A 19,311-nucleotide genomic window follows, 5' to 3' on the forward strand; every position below is an offset into this window, starting at 1 on the left:
TTTGGCAAGAAAAGACATTGCTTGCTTTGTAGGTGAACGTGTACAGTGTATCCAAAGAGTATGTTCTTAATGGAACTTCTAGTGAAAGTTGGTGTTTGGTCTAGCTCTTTGCTCACCTCAAACTAAAAGGTTCTGAGAGCATTTCATATTCTATTCAGAAAAAAATCCCCACTCCATTGCCCACAATCTATATCATTCTCGAAGTCCTTGTTGTCAGACAGTGAGACCTTTCATCAACATAAGACCAGTCTCAATCCCCTGTAACAGAATGATGTCTGCCTTCCCTTGACCCCTTCCTTTAAATTCTGCCCCCACCATACTCTCCCAAAGCATCATCACATTATTTATTTCCAACCCTGCCATCACTTAAGGGGGGATAGGGCACGTATGTGTAAGGAGGCAAGAAAAGAAAATACATGCAAGGGACAGACAGTTTGAAGAAAGATCTTCCTGTGTACAGCAGACATTTGGCTTGTTCTGAATCTCTGGTAGCTAGGGCTTGTACTATCTGCGTTTGGAAAGCCCCTGTTCAGACCACTGTCACTGCTAATGGTTCTTGAGTTTTGGAGTCTAGTTTTTTGACTTAACACGCCTCCCTCCACTTCAGCTGAGCACCAGTCCCCAAACCGGATGATCATAGGTTTGAGTACTGGCAGGATCAACTCAACCTTTCATCAGATAACAAGACCGTCATTCAGGTGAATGACATAATCAATAATTTAAGTGCCTACAGACAAATCAGGTTATTACATTCATAAATTAATATTCATTATAATATGGTTTACATTTGTGAAAGTCGTCACCCCCCTCCCCCCCAGTCCCACCCCTCACCCACACACCTCACATTCCAGCCTCCGTGCTGGTTTGTCCCTCAATTATATCGTTGGATCTAGGCTCCATACTTGAATAAGCACCCACTCCATTGTTACCCAGACCTGTGTGAATTCAAACGTCTATAGATGCTCCCATTCTTCTGCCAAGAAGCTCCAGAAGTTGATATTTTACATTTAAAATTTACCATCCCCCTACAAAGACCTCCACACCTATAAAATGCATCCTACTTTACTTGACTCTGTACTTACAAAATGAGCTGTCCCTGTCCTAAAGTTTGCAAGCCTGAGTTAAATACGTTAAAATCGCTCACACCCTTCACCATATTGTTCTTTGACCTCAGGTATAAATTTATAACGCCGTCTTCCCTCCTCATTGGATTCTAGAATCCGGGCTCCACACTTGAGAAAAAAGGTTCTCCGGCACGTTTTCCAGCACTTTAAAGCAAGGCTGTTTGCAGCCTAACTCTAAGGACCCCAGAGTGTGTTGACCAAGTTCATAAGAAACTGAGACTAGCTAAGTAACTCATTTATTAACTGGTAGGGTAACTTTATCTGGGATTGAGATCGTCACATAAAGTGAATGCAGATCACAGTGATGGGTAAAGAGTATTTGATCTGACTCTATTTGTAAAATCTACGTGTTCACCAGCTAACGCCTCTTTACCAGGTTCAGAGTGTTTTAATACTGCAGATAATTCGATAACAAAGACCTTACCTGATAACTCTGAAATTATGGGATATGAGGTTCATGACGTCATAAAACCCTGTTCTAATCATTCCCGTCACCCATGTGGCATGTTGATGCTACAGTCAAGCAGTGGCTTTAGATAATACTCCTTTTATCTTGCACAAGAGCTTAGTCCTCTAGAAATGGATCTTTCCTTTTGGACTCTCCTAGCTTTTCAGTTCATGTCAGCTACCTTCTGATTCTTTCCCTGCTTGTTCAAATCGATCTGCCCCTCCTTGTTCCAGAAAATGTACCCAAAAGAGCAACAATGGCATCCCTTAGGGTAACTACTTCAAACCACCCTCTGTGCTGCATGCCATGTACATTCCTCTGTTAGGTTAAGACTCTTAATTGCTTTCTCCTTCCATGATTGCCTCCAAATAAATCAGCACGTTTTAGTGCAATTTCAATGTTGTGCTGGGTCTCTGAGGCTCTCATTCCTTTTTAAGCATCACATTTAGGCCTCTGGTCTCAGCATCCTGAGCAGTCATCTTGTTGCTGCAAAACATCTTTTGTTAAGGTGGAATGGTCTAGAGTATTAAATATGTCTATACCACAATCCAAACTCTTGTGCAAAACATGTATAGTAGTTTTCTCTGTCTCTCTCTAAAGTACCTTCCTGTAATTCTTAATGGCTTCGGGAACCGTACTTTAACAGTTTAAAGAGTTGTGATGCTAGAAGATGAGAAGAAAACTAGGTTTTGCTGTTGAAATTTGTTTATCACATATTCTGCCATTGGTTATCACCTCAGAAAATCTGTAGGCTGGTGCCTTTCCAAATGGTCCAGGGGAAACCATTGCAGTCAGCAGTCTCATTCATTATTTTTAATTTACCTTAAGGGTTAGAACAATGATCTCAATGAGTGAGTCTGAGATATTTATGAAAATGCAAGAAGCTCGACCTGTTTATAAGACTTGATGTTACATTAGCTTAGATGAAAGGAGAGAGAGGGAGGATCAGCACAAATCACATAAGAGGTATCTTTAATACACAGTGCGCTCATTGGATCATATAGGAGAACACCAATTTCCCTATTTGCCCTTTGAGTCGCATGATTGCAGAAAGGTCACTCTTGTGTTTCTATAACCAACAAGCAGTTTGAATTCTTCCAAGTGATGTTTGGAGCCCATTCTAATCCTCAGAACGACACCCCTTCAGCTGCAGAGTGTGAAAATGCTGCATGGGAAGGGAACACTAATGTTGAGAGCTCCATTGAAGAGAATGGAGTAGCCCACTGATTCTATAACCTGGTAAAAGCCCAGAGCATCAACATTCCAGTGTTTGTCATTCACAGCAACATCTGTGAACAAAGACCTCACGGAGCTTGAGGGGATTTCAATCCCCTCGGGATTTGTGAGGCCTTTGTTTTATTAATAAAAACATTCTGCCCTCTAGGGGCAGAATGTTGTAATAGCCTTTTAGCCTGCTGTAGCTGGGATATACCGGCAATTAAAGGCCTGCTACCTTGTTAAGAGACCTTACCTTCAGCTCGGGCCTTTAATGGCCGGTATAGCCCACTACGGCACACTATAAGGCTATAGTAAGGCCTGAAGTAGACCGACTTAGACAAAGCACTTCCTTAAGGATCTTCCCTGTTTTCTTACACTCCTCTCTAATTAGTCTTTAGGCATGATAATGGATTTGGATAAAGACACCCACAAACCATGCTGTTGAGCTTCACTGTTGCCCTTTATTTAATTAGCATGGTATTCATGAAAGGTAAACAAAACCTGAACATTGTGATTGCACTTATGGCCAATTCGTAGCAGTATCTTGCAGTTGACCTCTTCAAAAACGTCTCACCTCTATAGACAGCACAGCAAAAGCTACTGCCACTAAGACCCCACCTTCTGAACAGCATAATTAAAATGGTTTTCAGTTTACTTCAGAAAACCAAATAGTGTAATCTACTATTTAATTGTTTAAAAAAAAAAAAAAAAGAGTCCTGTTTGAAATAAAATCATCTTTTACATGCAGACTACATCAAAATAAATAATATAAAAAAATGCACAATGGTTAACAATGTATACGATAGTCCTGTAAAGCATTTGGAGTCTGTTAAAATTCACAACCCACATTGTGCATATTGGCACCAGATCTTGAAGACACTGTTGCATTATTATTTATATATATATATATATATATATATATATATATATATATATATATATATATATATATATATATATATTCAATGGCATGTGTAGCTGCAGATACACATGCTGTGCATTATCCTGCCATCTAGTGTTGGGCTCGGAGTGTTACAAGTTGTTTTTCTTCGAAGAAGTCTTTTCGGGTCACGAGACCGAGTGACTCCTCCCTTTCGGCTCCATTGCGCACGGGCGTCGACTCCATCTTAGATTGTTATTTTTCCGCCATCGGGTTCGGACGTGTTCCTCTTCGCTCCGTGTTTCGGTTCGGAAAAGATAGTTATCAATCGGAAAATTCGACGGTATTGTTTGCGCTCAGTACCGGGTTAGTGCTAGCACATCAACACCGAAGAAAGAAGAGCTCCGGCAGCATTTCGGGGCTTCCACTCCTCGGCGGGGCCTGGTCGGCCCGACCGCGTCCATCTTCAAGGCTCATGGAACTGACCCCCTTCCGCTTCTGCCCCACCTGCCACGCTAAGTATCCTTATACAGACCAACACTTGGTCTGTAATCTGTGTTTGTCCCCCGAACACAAAGAGGATACGTGCGAGGCCTGTCGGGCATTTCGTTCCAAGAAGACACTGCAAGATCGTAGAGCTCGAAGACTTCAAATGGCATCGACACCGGCCGGACACCCCGACGTCGAAGAAGAGGAGACATTCTCCATTCCAGATTCGGACTCGGACGACCCCCGAGAGTGAGCAGCCGACGAGGCAACAAACCGTGAGTAAACCATCCCCGGCAAAAACTCACTCGAAAATCATGAAGGCCCAGGGGATGCCACCGCCAACAGGCCATGGCTTTACCCGAAAACACGGTGACCAAACATCGGCACCGAAAAAGGCCTCCCAGCAGCCGAAGACATCCAACTCCGGTCGAGATACCGGCTCCGAACAGACTCGGCACCGAGATACAGGCTCCAACCAGATTCGACACCGAGAGATTGGCACCCCGAAAGCCAAAAAGGTTTCCTCGGAACCGAAAAAGACTGCCGAAAAGGTTTTGGTGCCGAAACATGCAGCCTCGAGCCAAAACACAGCTCCTATACAGACGAACAGGGCCTTTCCTCACAATTACAAGGCCACAGGTTTGAACAAGAACTGGGCATGGGAGAGCCAGACCATACCCAGAGGAGGCTCCATATACAAAAAGACACAGGGAAAATCAGAACTCTTCCTCCAATAAAGATGAAGCGGATGCTTGCATTCCATGAGGCGGAAATGCAGCCAAAAGCAAAAGTGGCTAAAGAAAAAACACCACCACAGTTTTCTCCACAGCCATCGCCACCGCACTCGCCACATCTGTCCCCAGTAGCAACACCCCCAATGATGCAGTCACCAACGCACACAGGGATGAGCTAAGATGACCCGGATGCATGGGATTTGTATGATGCACCGGTCTCAGATAATAGTCCAGATTGCTACCCGGCAAGGCCATCACCACCGGAGGACAGTACTGCTTGTATGCAGATGTTTTCCAGGGCGGCTACTTTTCATAACGTAGCATTGCATTCAGAGCCCATAGATGATGACTTCTTGTTCAATACCCTGTCATCTACGCACAGCCAATACCAAAGTTTGCCAATGTTACCAGGCATGTTAAAACACGCCAAACAGGTGTTCCAAGACCCAGTCAAGAGCAGAGCCATCACACCTAGGGTGGAGAAGAAATATAAACCTCCCCCTACGGACCCTGTGTACATTACACAACAGTTAACTCCTGATTCGGTGGTAGTAGGAGCAGCCCGGAAAAGGGCAAACTCGCAAACTTCTGGAGACGCACCACCACCCGACAAAGAAAGTCGGAAATTCGATGCAGCAGGCAAAAGTGTGGCAGCACAGGCAGCCAATCAATGGCGAATTGCCAATTCGCAAGCTCTACTGGCAAGATACGACAGGGCACATTGGGACGAAATGCAACATTTCATTCAGTACCTTCCCAAAGAGTTCCAGAAACGTGCCCAACAGGTTGTCGAGGAGGGCCAAACTATCTCCAACAACCAAATAAGGTCAGCTATGGACTCAGCAGACACGGCGGCCAGGACAGTAAGCACGGCGGTAACCATTCGGAGACACGCGTGGCTACGTACCTCCGGATTTAAGCCAGAAATCCAGCAGGCTGTGCTGAATATGCCTTTCAATGGACAACAATTGTTTGGGCCGGAGGTGGATACAGCGATAGACAAACTGAAGAAAGACACTGACACGGCCAAAGCCATGGGCGCGCTCTACTCCCCACAGAGCAGAGGCACTTTTAGGAAGCCGCACTTTAGAGGGGGCTTTCGGGCCCAGACCACAGAGCCTTCCACCTCACAAGTCAGACCCACATACCAGGGCCAATATCAGAGAGGAGGTTTTCGGGGACAATATAGGGGTGGACAGTTCCCTAAAACAGGAGAGAAATTCCAAAGCCCAAAAACCCCACAAACTAAACAGTGACTCCAACGTCACAAACCCCCACCACACAACACCAGTGGGGGGGAGGCTCACAGATTATTACCAAAACTGGGAACACATAACTACGGACGCGTGGGTCCTAGCCATTATCCAACATGGTTATTGCATAGAATTCATACATTTGCTACCAGATGTGCCTCCAAGAGCACACAGCATGTCCAAACAACACTTAGATCTGTTACAACTAGAAGTCCAAGCATTGTTACAAAAGGAAGCAATAGAACTAGTACTCAACCATCAAAAAGGAACAGGTGACACTGAGACCCATATTAGACCTCAGAACACTAAATCATTACATCAAATCAGATCATTTTCACATGGTGACACTCCAAGACGTGATTCCCTTGCTCAAACAACAGGACTACATGTCAACATTAGATCTCAAAGATGCTTATTTCCACATACCCATACATCCTTCCCACAGGAAATACTTGAGGTTCGTAATCCAAGGCGTGCATTACCAATTCAAAGTGCTACCGTTCGTCATCACAACAGCCCCAAGGGTATTCACAAAATGTCTTGCAGTAGTAGCTGCTCACATCAGAAGACAGCACATGCATGTATTCCCTTACTTGGACGATTGGTTAATAAAAATCAGCACTCAGCAACAGAGTCTTCTACACACAAACTATGTCATAAAAACCCTTCACAAGTTAGGGTTCTCTATAAACTACCAAAAATCACATCTACATCTGTGTCAAATACAACAATACCTAGGAGCGACAATCAACACACAAAAAGGGATTGCTACTCCAAGTCCACAAAAGGTAAAAGCCTTCCAAAATGTAATACTAAACATGCACCCAAACCAACACTATCAAGTGAGGTTTGTAATGAAACTCCTAGGCATGATGTCTTCATGCATAGCCATTGTCCCAAATGCAAGACTACACATGAGGCCCTTACAACAGTGCCTAGCAACCCAATGTACACTAGCACAGGGTCAGCTTCAAGATCTAGTGTTGATAGACCGCCAAACACACTCCTCGCTTCAGTGGTGGAATCCTATAAATTTAAACCAAGGGCGGCCATTCCAAGACCCAGTGCCTCAATATGTGATCACAACAGATGCTTCCATGATAGGGTGGGGAGCACACCTCAACCAGCACAGCATACAGGGTCAATGGGACGTTCAACAAAGGCAATTGCATATAAACCATTTAGAGCTGTTAGCGGTGTTTCTAGCATTGAAAGCATTTCAGCCGTTAATAGCCCGCAAACACATTCTTGTCAAAACAGACAACATGACAACAATGTATTACCTAAAGAAACAGGGAGCGACACACTCATCACAACTGTGTCTCTTAGCACAAAAGATTTGGCATTGGGCGATTAACAATCACATTTGCCTAATAGCATAATACATCCCAGGAATTCAAAACCAGTTAGCCGACAATCTCAGTCGAGATCACCAACAAACACACAAATGGGAAATTCATCCCCAGATACTACAAACTTACTTTCGAAACTGGGGAACACCACAAATAGACCTATTCGCAACAAAAGAAAACGCAAATTGCCAAAACTGTGCGTCCAGGTATCCACACCCTCACTCCAAGGGCAATGCGTTATGGATGAGTTGGTCAGGGATATTTGCTTACGCTTTTCCCCCTCTCCTTCCGTATCTGGTAAACAAATTGAGTCAAAACAAACTCAAACTAATACTAATAGCACCAACCTGGGCTCGCCAACCATGGTATACAACACTACTAGACATGTCAGTAGTACCTCATATCAAACTACCAAACAGACCAGATCTGTTAACTCAACACAAACAACAAATCAGACACCCGAATCCAGCATCGCTCAATCTAGCAATCTGGCTCCTGAAGTCTTAGAATTTAGACCTTACACAAGAATGTATGGCGGTCATTAAACAAGCTAGAAAACCAACTACAAGACATTGTTACACAAATAAATGGAAAAGATTTGTCTATTACTGCCATAATAATAAAATTCAACCACTACATGCTTCCGCAAAAAACATAGTAAGATACTTATTACACTTACAAAAATCTAATCTAGCTTTTTCTTCCATTAAAATACATCTCACAGCAATATCTGCCTATCTGCAGATTACACATTCAACATCACTCTTTAGAATCCCAGTCAACGAAGCATTTATGGAGGGTTTAATAAAGAATCATACCCCCAAGAACACCACCAGTTCCCTCGTGGAACCTCAATATTGCATTAACACGACTCATGGGTCCACCATTTGAACCCATGCATTCTTGTGAGATGCAATACTTAACCTGGAAAGTAGCCTTCCTAATAGCTATCACATCTCTTAGAAGAGTAAGTGAAGTACAAGTATTTACTATACAAGAACCCTTTATACAAATACACGAACATAAAGTGGTTCTCCGTACAAATCCCAAGTTCTTACCAAAAGTTATATCACGTTCCACCTAAACCAAACAGTGGAACTCCCAGTCTTTTTTCCACAACCAAACTCAGTAGCTGAAAGAGCCTTACATATGTTAGACATTAAAAGAGCACTAATGTATTATATTGCAAAACAAAACAATTGATTGTAGCCTTCCAAAAACCTCATGCAGGAAATCCAATATCCAAACAAGGTATTGCCAGATGGATAGTGAAATGTATTCAGACCTGCTATATTAAAGCAAAAAGAGATCTGCCTGTTACGCCAAAGGCGCACTCCACTAGTAAGAAAGGCGCCACAATGGCCTTTCTAGGAAATATACCTATGACACAAATCTGTAAGGCAGCCACATGGTCTACGCCTCATACATTCACAAAACATTACTGTGTAGATGTGTTAACAACACAACAAGCCACAGTAGGACAGGCTGTATTACGAATATTATTTCAGACAACTTCAACTCCTACAGGCTAAGCCACCGCTTTTAGGGAGATAACTGCTTACTAGTCTATGCACAGCATGTGTATCTGCAGCTACACTTGCCATCAAACGGAAAATGTCACTTACCCAGTGTACATCTGTTCGTGGCATGAGACTCTGCAGATTCACATGCGCCCTCCCGCCTCCACGGGAGCCTGTAGCCGTTATAAGTTGATGAAACTTGTACATTTGTAAATATATACTATTTTTATACACATGTACATACATACTCACTCCATTGCATGGGCACTTTTACTATATACACAACTCCTACCTCACCCTCTGCGGGGAAAACAATCTAAGATGGAGTCGACGCCCATGCGCAATGGAGCCGAAAGGAAGGAGTCCCTCGGTCTCGAGACTTGAAAAGACTTCTTCGAAGAAAAACAACTTGTAACACTCCGAGCCCAACACTAGATGGCAGGATAATGCACAGCATGTGAATCTGCAGCGTCTCATGGCACGAACAGATGTACACTGGGTAAGTGACATTTTCCATATATTCGATGGCATGTGTAGCTGCAAATACACATGCTGTGCATAAGTTTGCCATCCTGTGTTGGGCTCGGGACTGTTAAAAGTTGTTTTTCTTAGAAGAAGCTTTTTCGAGTCACAAGATCGAGGGACTCCTCCTCTCTGTGATAGTGCGCATGGGCGTCGAGTCCTTTGTTAGATTTTTCTTTCCGCCGCCGGGTTCGGACGTGTTCCCTCTCGCTCTGGTAGATCTCGGTTCAGTACTATCTGAATTTCTCTATCTTTCCTTTAAACATCAGTATAGTTTTTGAACACGTTTTCCATACTACGCTCGATCCAATTGTAGCATCTGGATTGATTAAATGCCCTTTTGGTAGCCCCCACCCTTCACGGGCCTACTGCTAACAGGCTCATGGATCGGACTCTGTTTCGATTCTGCCCCACGCCAAGTTCCCCTACATTGACAAGCACTTGGTATGTAATCTCTGCCTCTCTCCGGACTACAAGAAAGAAACCTGTGAGGTGTGCCGATTCTTCTGCTCCAAGAAGACTCTGTGGGATCGGAGAGCGCATCGGCTGGAGATGGCATCTAAGTCGATCAGACAAACAGCCAACATTTTCGGTGAGGAACAGGCGCAGACTGCAGTTTCCATCGCAGACTCTGATTCTGAACGTGACTCAGATGGGGACAGCCAAGTTATTCCTGCAGCGTACTACGTGAGTACACCAGCCCCATCCCATCACCAAAAAGATCCCAGAAAGTCAACACAAATGGTCTTGGGTCCACTACTGCTTACAGGCCATGGCCGGGCGCGAAAGTTACATCTCGAAAACCGGCCCTCGGGTGTAGCGTCGAAGAAGACCAAAATGTGTTTGAACGAACAGACTGACACACCTGTTTCGGGATTGAGTCGCAGGCTTCTACTTCGGAACCGAAACGTTTCCATACCACCTCAGAGCCGAAGCAGCCAAGCTCCTCTTTGGAGCCGAAAATCTCCCATCTGCTTCAGAGTCCACATTTTTGGCTCAAATAAAGTAGTCAATAACCACGCTTTCGGAGCACACAACTATAGGAAGCAAATATGTTCCATCTACAGAAGAATCAGCAGATATTAGGCCCATTCTTGAAGTGATGGACCATAAACAACAGAAAATACAGATTCAAAAAGACACTGGGAAGATTATTGCCTCTCCTCCTTCAATAACAAAGAGGAAACTGTCTTTCCAAGAAAGTCTGGAACCTGGGCCTTCACCGGCAAAAATATTAAAGCACAAGGAGAAAGCAAAGACAGTACAACAGTCTTCTCCACCGCACTCTCCTTTACTTCCCACTTCACCTACACAGTATTCTATGCAATCTCCTGTCTCTTCACATGAGGATTGTGTGGGCAACAATACTTACAATGTAGACCTATGGGATGTATATGATTCTGACCCTATCCCATCTAATGACCCTGATCTATATCCCACTAGGCCATCTCCCCCAGAAGACACCACAGCCCATAATTAGGTGATTGCTAGAGCAGCCACATACCACAATGTGCAGCTGCCTTCTGGACCTATAGAGGATGACCTATTCAATACCCTATCCTCTACACATAAACAGTACCAATGTTTGCCAATGCTACCAGGCATGCTAAAACATGCTGATGATATTTTTAAAGAACCAGCAAAGGCTAGAGTACTCACACTGAGGGTGGACAAAAAATATAACACAGCACTATCACATCCACTCTTCATAACACAATTACCACATGATTCCATTGTTGTCAATGCAGCTAGAAAGAGGGCAAACAGTCAGTCCACAGGGGATGCTCCTCCCCCTGATAAAGTAAGCCACAAATTCGATGCAGCAGGCAAGAGTGGCAACTCAAGCTGCAAATCAGTGGAGAATTGCCAACTACCAAGGTCTTTTAGCCAGGTACAACAGGGCCCATTGGGACGAGATGCAGGAGTTCCTCCAATATCTCCCTACGGAACACCTAAAAAGAGCACAGCAGCTAGTGACAGAAGGACGAGCTATTGCCAACAATCAAATTAGATCCGCCTTAGACACAGCAGACACCGCAGCTTGGGGAATAAATACTAGCGTTATGATCAGAAGGCATGCTTGGTTGCGGTCTTCAGGATTCAAATCTGAGATACAGCAAGCAGTCCTTAATATGCAGTTTAAGAAATAGCAGCTATTTGTACCAGAGGTGGATACCACCATTGAAAAATAAAAAAATGGCTCAGATACAGCAAAGGCCATGATTGCCCTTTATACAAAACCTTTTCGGGGTACTTTTCGCAATCCTCAATTCAGAGGGGGTTTTAAACCCCAAACAACAGAGACCTCTATGTCCCAACAAAAACAAGGACAACAGTATTATTCTAGGGGATCTTTTGGAGATCCTATAGAGGACACATCTTCAGAAGTAGGGGCAAATCCACTGCCGCAAGAGGTGCCTCTACCTCATCAAAGCAGTGACTTTCTCTGCATCCTCACTCAGCACACATCTCCTGTGGGAAGGACACTACAACATTTCTGCCATCAATGGCACATAATTACATCAGATCAATGGGTACTGTCAATTATCCACAATGGTTATTGCCTAGAACTCATCTCCACTCCACAAAATATTCCCTCTCGCTCACACAGGCTTTTTCCTGACACATTGTTCTGCCAAAACAATAGGTAGAATCACTTCTACTCAAAGGTGCAATAGAGGTCGTACCTATCACTCAACAAGGAACAGGAGTATATTCTCTATACTGCCTCATACCAAAAAAGGATGGCACTCTAAGACTAATCGTCAGTCTCAGACCTCTCAATCAGTACATTCTCTCAGAGCATTTCCACATGGTCACTCTTCACGATGCCATCCCTTTGTTAAAAAAACAAGACTACATGACAGCATTAGATCTAAAAGATGCTTAATTCCATATTCCCATAAATGCTGCACACTGCAAATACTTAAGGTTTGTGATAGCTGGCAAGCACTACCAATTCAAAGTTCTTCCCTTTGGAGTAACAACAGCACCAAGGATATTTACCAAATGCCTAGCAGTGGTTGCAGCATAACTCAGAATACAGTATATACACGTCTTTCCCTATCTGGACGACTGGCTCATAAAAGCCAACACCATTCAAACCTGTTAACAACATACACAATACACAATCGATACCCTACACAGTGTAGGGTTCACGATCAATTACCAGAAGTCTCAACTTCAGCCAGCGCAAGTACAACCATATCTGGGAGCAATTTTGAACACTCAGTCAGCATTAGCCTACCCAAACCCACAAAGAATTCAAGCGTTCCACAGTCTCATATCTCAGCTACAATACAACCAAACTTACACATTAAGGTTTATTATGAAACTATTGGGATTGATGGCATCCTGCATATCAGTAGTGCCCAATGCACGTCTAAACATGAGACCCTTGCAACAGTGTCTTTCACAACAGTGATCTCAGGCCCAGGGTCAACTTCATGATCGAGTGTTGTTGAACCGGGAGACTTACACCTCTGCAATGGTGGAATCACACCAACTTCTCAAACGGGTGGCCATTTCAGGACCGTGTGCCACAGACCATAATCCCCACAGATGCATCAATGACAGGTTGTGGAGCCCATCTCAACAATTTTACGATACAGGGAGAATGGGACTCAGTCCAGCAGACTTACCACATAAACCACTTGGAATTGCTGGCAGTGTTCTTAGCATTCCAGCCACAGATCACACGCAAGACAGTGTTAATAAGGACAGACAACAATGTATTATCTGCAGAAACAGGACACGCTCATCTCAATTGTCCCTTGTAGCATAGACAATGTGGAAGTGGGTAATTCACAATCGCATTCACCTATTGGCTGAGTATATCCCAGGGATACACAACCAACTAGCAGAACTCTTAAGCAGGACGCAGCAACAAATACACAAATGGGAGATTCACCCACAAGTAATTCAACAGTACTTTCACATGTGGGGAACACCAAACATAGACCTCTTTGCAACAAAATTTTATGACAAGACCGGAGGCTCCTATTATGCTTTCTTTTCCTGCTTTATTTTAAATAGCAGCCAAGAGGAAAAGCACCAATCCCAGAGGATTGCAAACAAGCAACCAATGGGATAACGAAACTAAGAATGTTGACCAATCAATGCAGTGCATCACATAAGGTATACCTATCCTGACTGCAGGCAGCCCTCTTTTCTTGCTGCTCGCAGTCAAGATAAGTATATCTTTCATTGCTCCTCATAATATTTGTCTTTACCTTATATATATATTATTTTCCATCTCTATTTATAAGCGTATTATTCTATTTATTGTATTGTGTCCAGCGTGTATCTGTTTTGTTGAATTGTTTAGTGCGTAAACGCTTAATTTTCTTTCAGTCATTTCTGCTCGTGAGGCGCGCTGCCGTGAACGTTCTATCTTGAACGCCGGCTGACGCGACCTCCATTTGGCAGCAGGCTTCAGGAGGACTACATTCCTTTCATTCTGGAGAGCTGTGGGATAAAAGCTTTGAAAGCTTTTATTGATTTTTTCAGCTGGTTTCACTTCCTCTTTTCGCTCCACTTTACAGACACAAGTCAAGAGCTTGAAAGCTCTTATTGACTTTCAATTAGACTCGCATTGAAACATTAATCAGCCACAAGTTAAAGCTTGAAAGCTTTATTGATTTTTTCAGTTACCCTGCGTTTATAGAACAATTACAGCTTAGGCTGTTCACTAAGAACCGGCATTTATTCTTTTCAAGGATTTCCCTGATTTTCTCTTGGTGAGTCACACTCCATTAATCTTTAAACTTGTTATTTACATTTAATCCTTTTAAATACCGTTTTAAATACCTTTTTTCTCTCACTCTCCATAGCTATGGATTTCTCAGATTATTTCAAATCTAATGAAGATTCTGAAGAAGATTTCTCCTATAATTTAAATAACTTCATTCAATCCTCTGTTAAAAAAGCAGTTTCTGCTTCTATGGATAAAATTTCCAAACAAATTCAGTGCACTATGTCCTCATGTTTATCCCAATCACAAAAGGCCCATTCTGCGGGGGAAAGCAGAAAGCGCAAAGCCCTGGAGGCTTCTCAAAGTCAGTCTAACGACTCGTCTGCGCTTATGGTTGGTGAGTCAAACTCACACGGGATAGAGGACAAAGTCCCTCAAAGGCCTCCCAGTTCGGAGGGGAATAAAAATTTGGGTCAAAAATGTAAAAGTAAGTCAAAAAATGTCCCCAAGACCCAAAAAATTGTGATTGAGGATATTAAAGATACCGATGACGATGCTGACTCTAATGTCTCCTCGTCAGACATTGAGGACGATAACTACTCTAATTTTTGGATCGGACCTCTCCCTAAAAAATCAAAATTAACTTCATCTAGCCAATCCCATGCCCCCCTCTTAGATTCTGACGGCAACCTCATGTTTGACCCTGGGCTAATCCACCATCCTAATTCTACAGAATGGGTTCCCTCCAATCATGTAGCAAAATATATTTTAGCTAAATTGCGACTTCCCCTAGACAAACAAGTTCGTTCAAGACTACGAGCTGAATGTCCCAGACCTTCTCTCCCGTTACACATTACCGATACCCCTGCCATAGACCGGTCCCTCCTAACATTCTTCTCCAACTTTGGCAAAGACCCACGCAAAGGGGTGGACAGAGCATGGGCTCTATGTCAAGATAAAGTACTGGATCTGGTCGGACCGTTATCCCGCATTTTTGATTTAGCTGAATCAGCTAGAACCAATGATGAGTCTATTGACCCAGAAGAACTCTCTCTCTGGATTCAGAGAGCTTTTTGCTTGTTGGGTAATGCCAACTCAGCCATGACGCATGAACGCCGTAAAGGTCTTCTGCTTAAACTGGACCCTAAACTTGCAAATTTGGCGCCTAAAGATCCAGGAGCTAAAGCCGATGGCTTACTGTTCGGGGACAATTTCATCAAGGAACTAAGTAAATATGTTACCACTTTTGCTTCAATTAACAAAGCCCAACAATCACTTAAAAAGGTTTTTAATTCTCGGGTTTTTGTCAGGGCCGGTAGAGGCAGAAGCCGCTCCACCGACCGCCCTTCCAGAAACCAAGGCTTCAGAGCATCATTTGCTCACCAGCAACAACAGCAACAAGACTTTCGTCCCCAGTTCTATCCCCAGCACTCCAGAGGATACAGAGGGAGGAGCCAACGCAGATCCTACAACAATTCAGGTAAACCTTCCTTCTGGCCATCCTTCTGTAGGGGGTCGTCAAAAATTGTTTCTCCACAAATGGATAGAGATTACCTCAGATTCCTGGGTACTCAACACAATCAAAGGTTATTTAATAGAATTTTACGAGATTCCCTATCAAAACTTCCCACTGCTCCCTCTCAAATTTTCAAAAGAATTGTCAGACTTAATCTCTGCAGAAATACAAGAGCTCCTTCAAAAACAGGCTATTCAACCGGCATTTCCCCTTCCTTCAGGCTTCATAAGCCCACTGTTTTTAGTAATAAGAAAAAACAAGAAAATCAGACCTTTCATCAATCTCAGGCGACTCAATCACTTTGTTGTATACAGACGCTTCAAGATGGAAACCATTCTCCATCTACGAGATTCCCTACTGCTCAACGACTGGATGGTCCGTCTAGATCGCCAAGACGCGTACCTAACAGTTCCAGTTCACTACTCTCACAGAAAGTTTCTTCAATTTCAATGGAATCTCAATACCTATCAATTTACTTGTCTTCCCTTCGGTCTCTCTTCAGCACCTTGGTGTTTCACCAAGCTAATGAAACCTATAGTAGCTCTTCTTCGATCTCAAGGTTTCAGATTAATAATATACTTAGACGATATTCTTCTAATGCATCAAGACATTTCTATTCTGAAGTCCCAACTCGCTTACACCATCTCTCTTCTTTCAGACCTAGGCTTTCTAGTAAATCAGCAGAAGTCAATTTTTACCCCTTCACAGGAGATGGAATTCTTAGGATTCCTGATCAATTCCCTTCAAGGTCTCCTTCAACTCCCGATCTCAAAAATAAAACACATCAAATCCGAGATAACCCTATCTTTACAGCAGACTTCTCTCTCCCTCAGGTCTCTTGCAAGAATTGTAGGTCTTCTTTCTTCTTCAATTCAAGCAATCTTTCCAGGTCCTCTTCACTATCGGGCTCTTCAGAGTTTAAAAATTCGTCATCTTCGCAAGGGTCTTGCTTATTCAGATTTCATCCCCCTCGATCTCGAATCCCGTACAGAACTCCAATGGTGGCTGGATCACCTCGAAGCCTGGAACGGCAGGACCATCTTTGCCTCAGTCCCAGATCTTGTGTTAGAATCCGATGCAAGCCTAACAGGTTGGGGCGCAAGGTGTGGTCACGTATCGACTGGAGGCACATGGTCTCGACAGGAGTCTTCATTGCACATCAATTATTTAGAGATGCTTGCAGGATCCTTTGCAATAAGGACTTTCACCAAAAACAAAGTTTCTTGTTCCGTACTTCTTCGTATGGACAATCTTACAGCGGTAAGATATATAAATCACCTTGGCGGTACTAAATCCAAACCACTAGCAGAACTAGCAAAAAGCTTTTGGGATTTCTGCCTTCACAGAAAAATATCAGTTCAAGCAGAATACTTACCAGGTTCTCTCAACTCAGTATCAGATTGGTTTTCTCGTCACCTTTCAGATTACAGCGACTGGAAACTTCACTCTTCAGTTTTCAACTCTATCCATCACAAATGGGGTCCCTTCCACACAGACCTGTTTGCATCCCGTCTGAACACTCAACTACCTCGTTTCTTCAGCTGGAGACCAGACCCTCATGCGTTAGCGACCGATGCCTTTCTCCAACAGTGGCATCCTGCAACGCACTATGCATTCCCTCCGTTCATAATGATAAACAGAGTCCTCAATCATCTCCGATGACAAAAAGCCACTATAGTCTTAATAGTCCCGTTCTGGCAAGCTCAAGTATGGTTTCCCACTCTCCTGGAGTTAGCCGTCGACTTTCCCGTCCTGCTACCCTCCTTTCCCTCACTACTTCTCAATCCTCAAGGTCTTCCCCACGATCTCATTGTCAACAAAACCCTGTTTCTATCTGCTTGGAAAGTCTCAGGTCTTCATCGTCTTATCCAGGAATTTCACTCGAAGCTTCAGCTTATATCAACAGCTCCTGGGCTCCAGGCACTTCCAAAGCATACAAGTCAGCTTGGTCTATCTGGTCTAGCTGGTGTCTGGGAAAATCATGCGATCCCTTTTCAACAGATCTAACCTTAATAGCTAATTTCCTTGCCTCTCAGGCTAGCGCAGGCAAATCTTACAGAACCATTAATCTATATAGATCAGCATTGTCGCTACATCTTCCTCTTATAAACGGGAAATCAGTAGAAGAACATCCTATGATTTGTCGTCTATTAAAAGGAGTGAAATTTTCCAATCCATCAATTCCCAAATACTCCACCATATGGGACGTCAACCTAGTCCTTCAAATGTTTATCTCTTGGCAAGATAATGACTCCTTATCTCTGAAAATGCTTTCAGCCAAATTAACAATGTTGCTGTGTCTTGTCTCTATAAAACGTTTGTCAGATGTAAAAGCCTTAGATATCTCGGCTCGTCAATTCACTCCGTCTGGTATTCTGTTCAATGTGTCCCGTCGTACCAAAAACAATATTACCTCTGTGTTTTATCCCTTTTTTCCAAATCAACCAAAACTCTGCGTAGGAAACTGTTTAAAGGTTTATGAACAAAAAACGGCCGATCTTAGAACATCTTCTGATTCCCAACTGTTAATCTCCTTTAGGAAACCTTATAAACCGGTCTCTTCTCCTACCTTGGCTCGTTGGGTCAAATGGGTAATGTCTCTAGCGGGCATTGATACTTCAAAATTTGGCGCCCATTCTGCTAGAGGTGCCATGGCATCAAAAGCCTTTTGGGCTGGTTCAAGATTGGAGGATATTCTAAGATCGGCAGATTGGTCTAATGATTCTACCTTTCGTACATTTTATTGTAAACCTGTTAATTCAGCAACTTCTATTGTAATTGACATGCTTTAAACAAGCATAATAGGAGCCTCCGGTCTTGTCATAAAATGTAGATTTTCCAAGTAGTTTATGATGGAAAGTCTTAATTTTATTAAAGACACGGAGGCGAGTATTATCCCACCACTTATTGTATTAATCTTGTTATCTCCCTCCCTTTCTAGCCAATACCAACGCTTCAACATCCTCCTCAACTTAAGTCAGCGGATACCTTTCCTTCACGAGGATCTTGTTCACCACGTCTTTCACTAACCTCGGACCTGTACACTCCTAATTTGGACAGAATTCAAGACTTTTTTGCTCTAATTCTAGCAATATGTTTGATTTGTTGTATAGTACCTTTGTTTAAATCTGTTTCTTGACTGTCTCGCAACCGAAAAGAGGGCTGCCTGCAGTCAGGATAGGTATACCTTATGTGATGCACTGCATTGATTGGTCAACGTTCTTAGTTTCGTTATCCCATTGGTTGCTTGTTTGCAATCCTCTGGGATTGGTGCTTTTCCTCTTGGCTGCTATTTAAAATAAAGCAGGAAAAGAAAGCATAATACTCGCCTCCGTGTCTTTAATAAAATTAAGACTTTCCATCATAAACTACTTGGAAAATCTACATTTCCATACAAAGTGGTTTCACCATGTCACATCAATCAGTGAGTGGAATTGCCAGTCTTCTTTCCACAGCCAGATTCAGTTGTTGAAAGAGCTCTCTACACTTTTGATCTCAAAAGAGCTCTCATGTATGATATAGACAGAACAAAAGATTTTAGAAAATCTAAACAACTTTTTGT

At 43.2% G+C, this 19,311-nt stretch overlaps 1 protein-coding gene across 1 annotated transcript; it reads left to right on the plus strand.

Annotated features, from left to right (window-relative positions):
* The first annotated feature begins 13,748 nt into the window (after positions 1-13,748).
* Positions 13,749-19,071, plus strand: LOC138300163 (uncharacterized). The gene is made up of 2 exons (XM_069239129.1): positions 13,749-15,713; positions 18,691-19,071. The coding sequence occupies exons 1-2, from the start codon at positions 14,375-14,377 to the stop codon at positions 18,723-18,725; spliced, it is 1,374 nt and encodes a 457-aa protein (XP_069095230.1). The 5' UTR covers positions 13,749-14,374; the 3' UTR covers positions 18,726-19,071.
* The last annotated feature ends 240 nt before the right edge of the window (positions 19,072-19,311 follow it).

The sequence above is a fragment of the Pleurodeles waltl genome, chromosome 6 (genome assembly GCF_031143425.1).
Source record: "Pleurodeles waltl isolate 20211129_DDA chromosome 6, aPleWal1.hap1.20221129, whole genome shotgun sequence".
In the NCBI taxonomy this organism is placed as follows: Eukaryota; Metazoa; Chordata; class Amphibia; order Caudata; family Salamandridae; genus Pleurodeles; species Pleurodeles waltl.

Coding starts and splice junctions, on each gene's coding strand:
- LOC138300163 (XM_069239129.1), top strand. CDS start 14,375: ATGGATTTCTCAGATTATTTCAAATCTAATGAAGATTCTGAAGAAGAT. Junction 15,714..18,690: donor CAGATCCTACAACAATTCAG/GTAAACCTTCCT, acceptor CTCCCTTTCTAG/CCAATACCAACGCTTCAACA.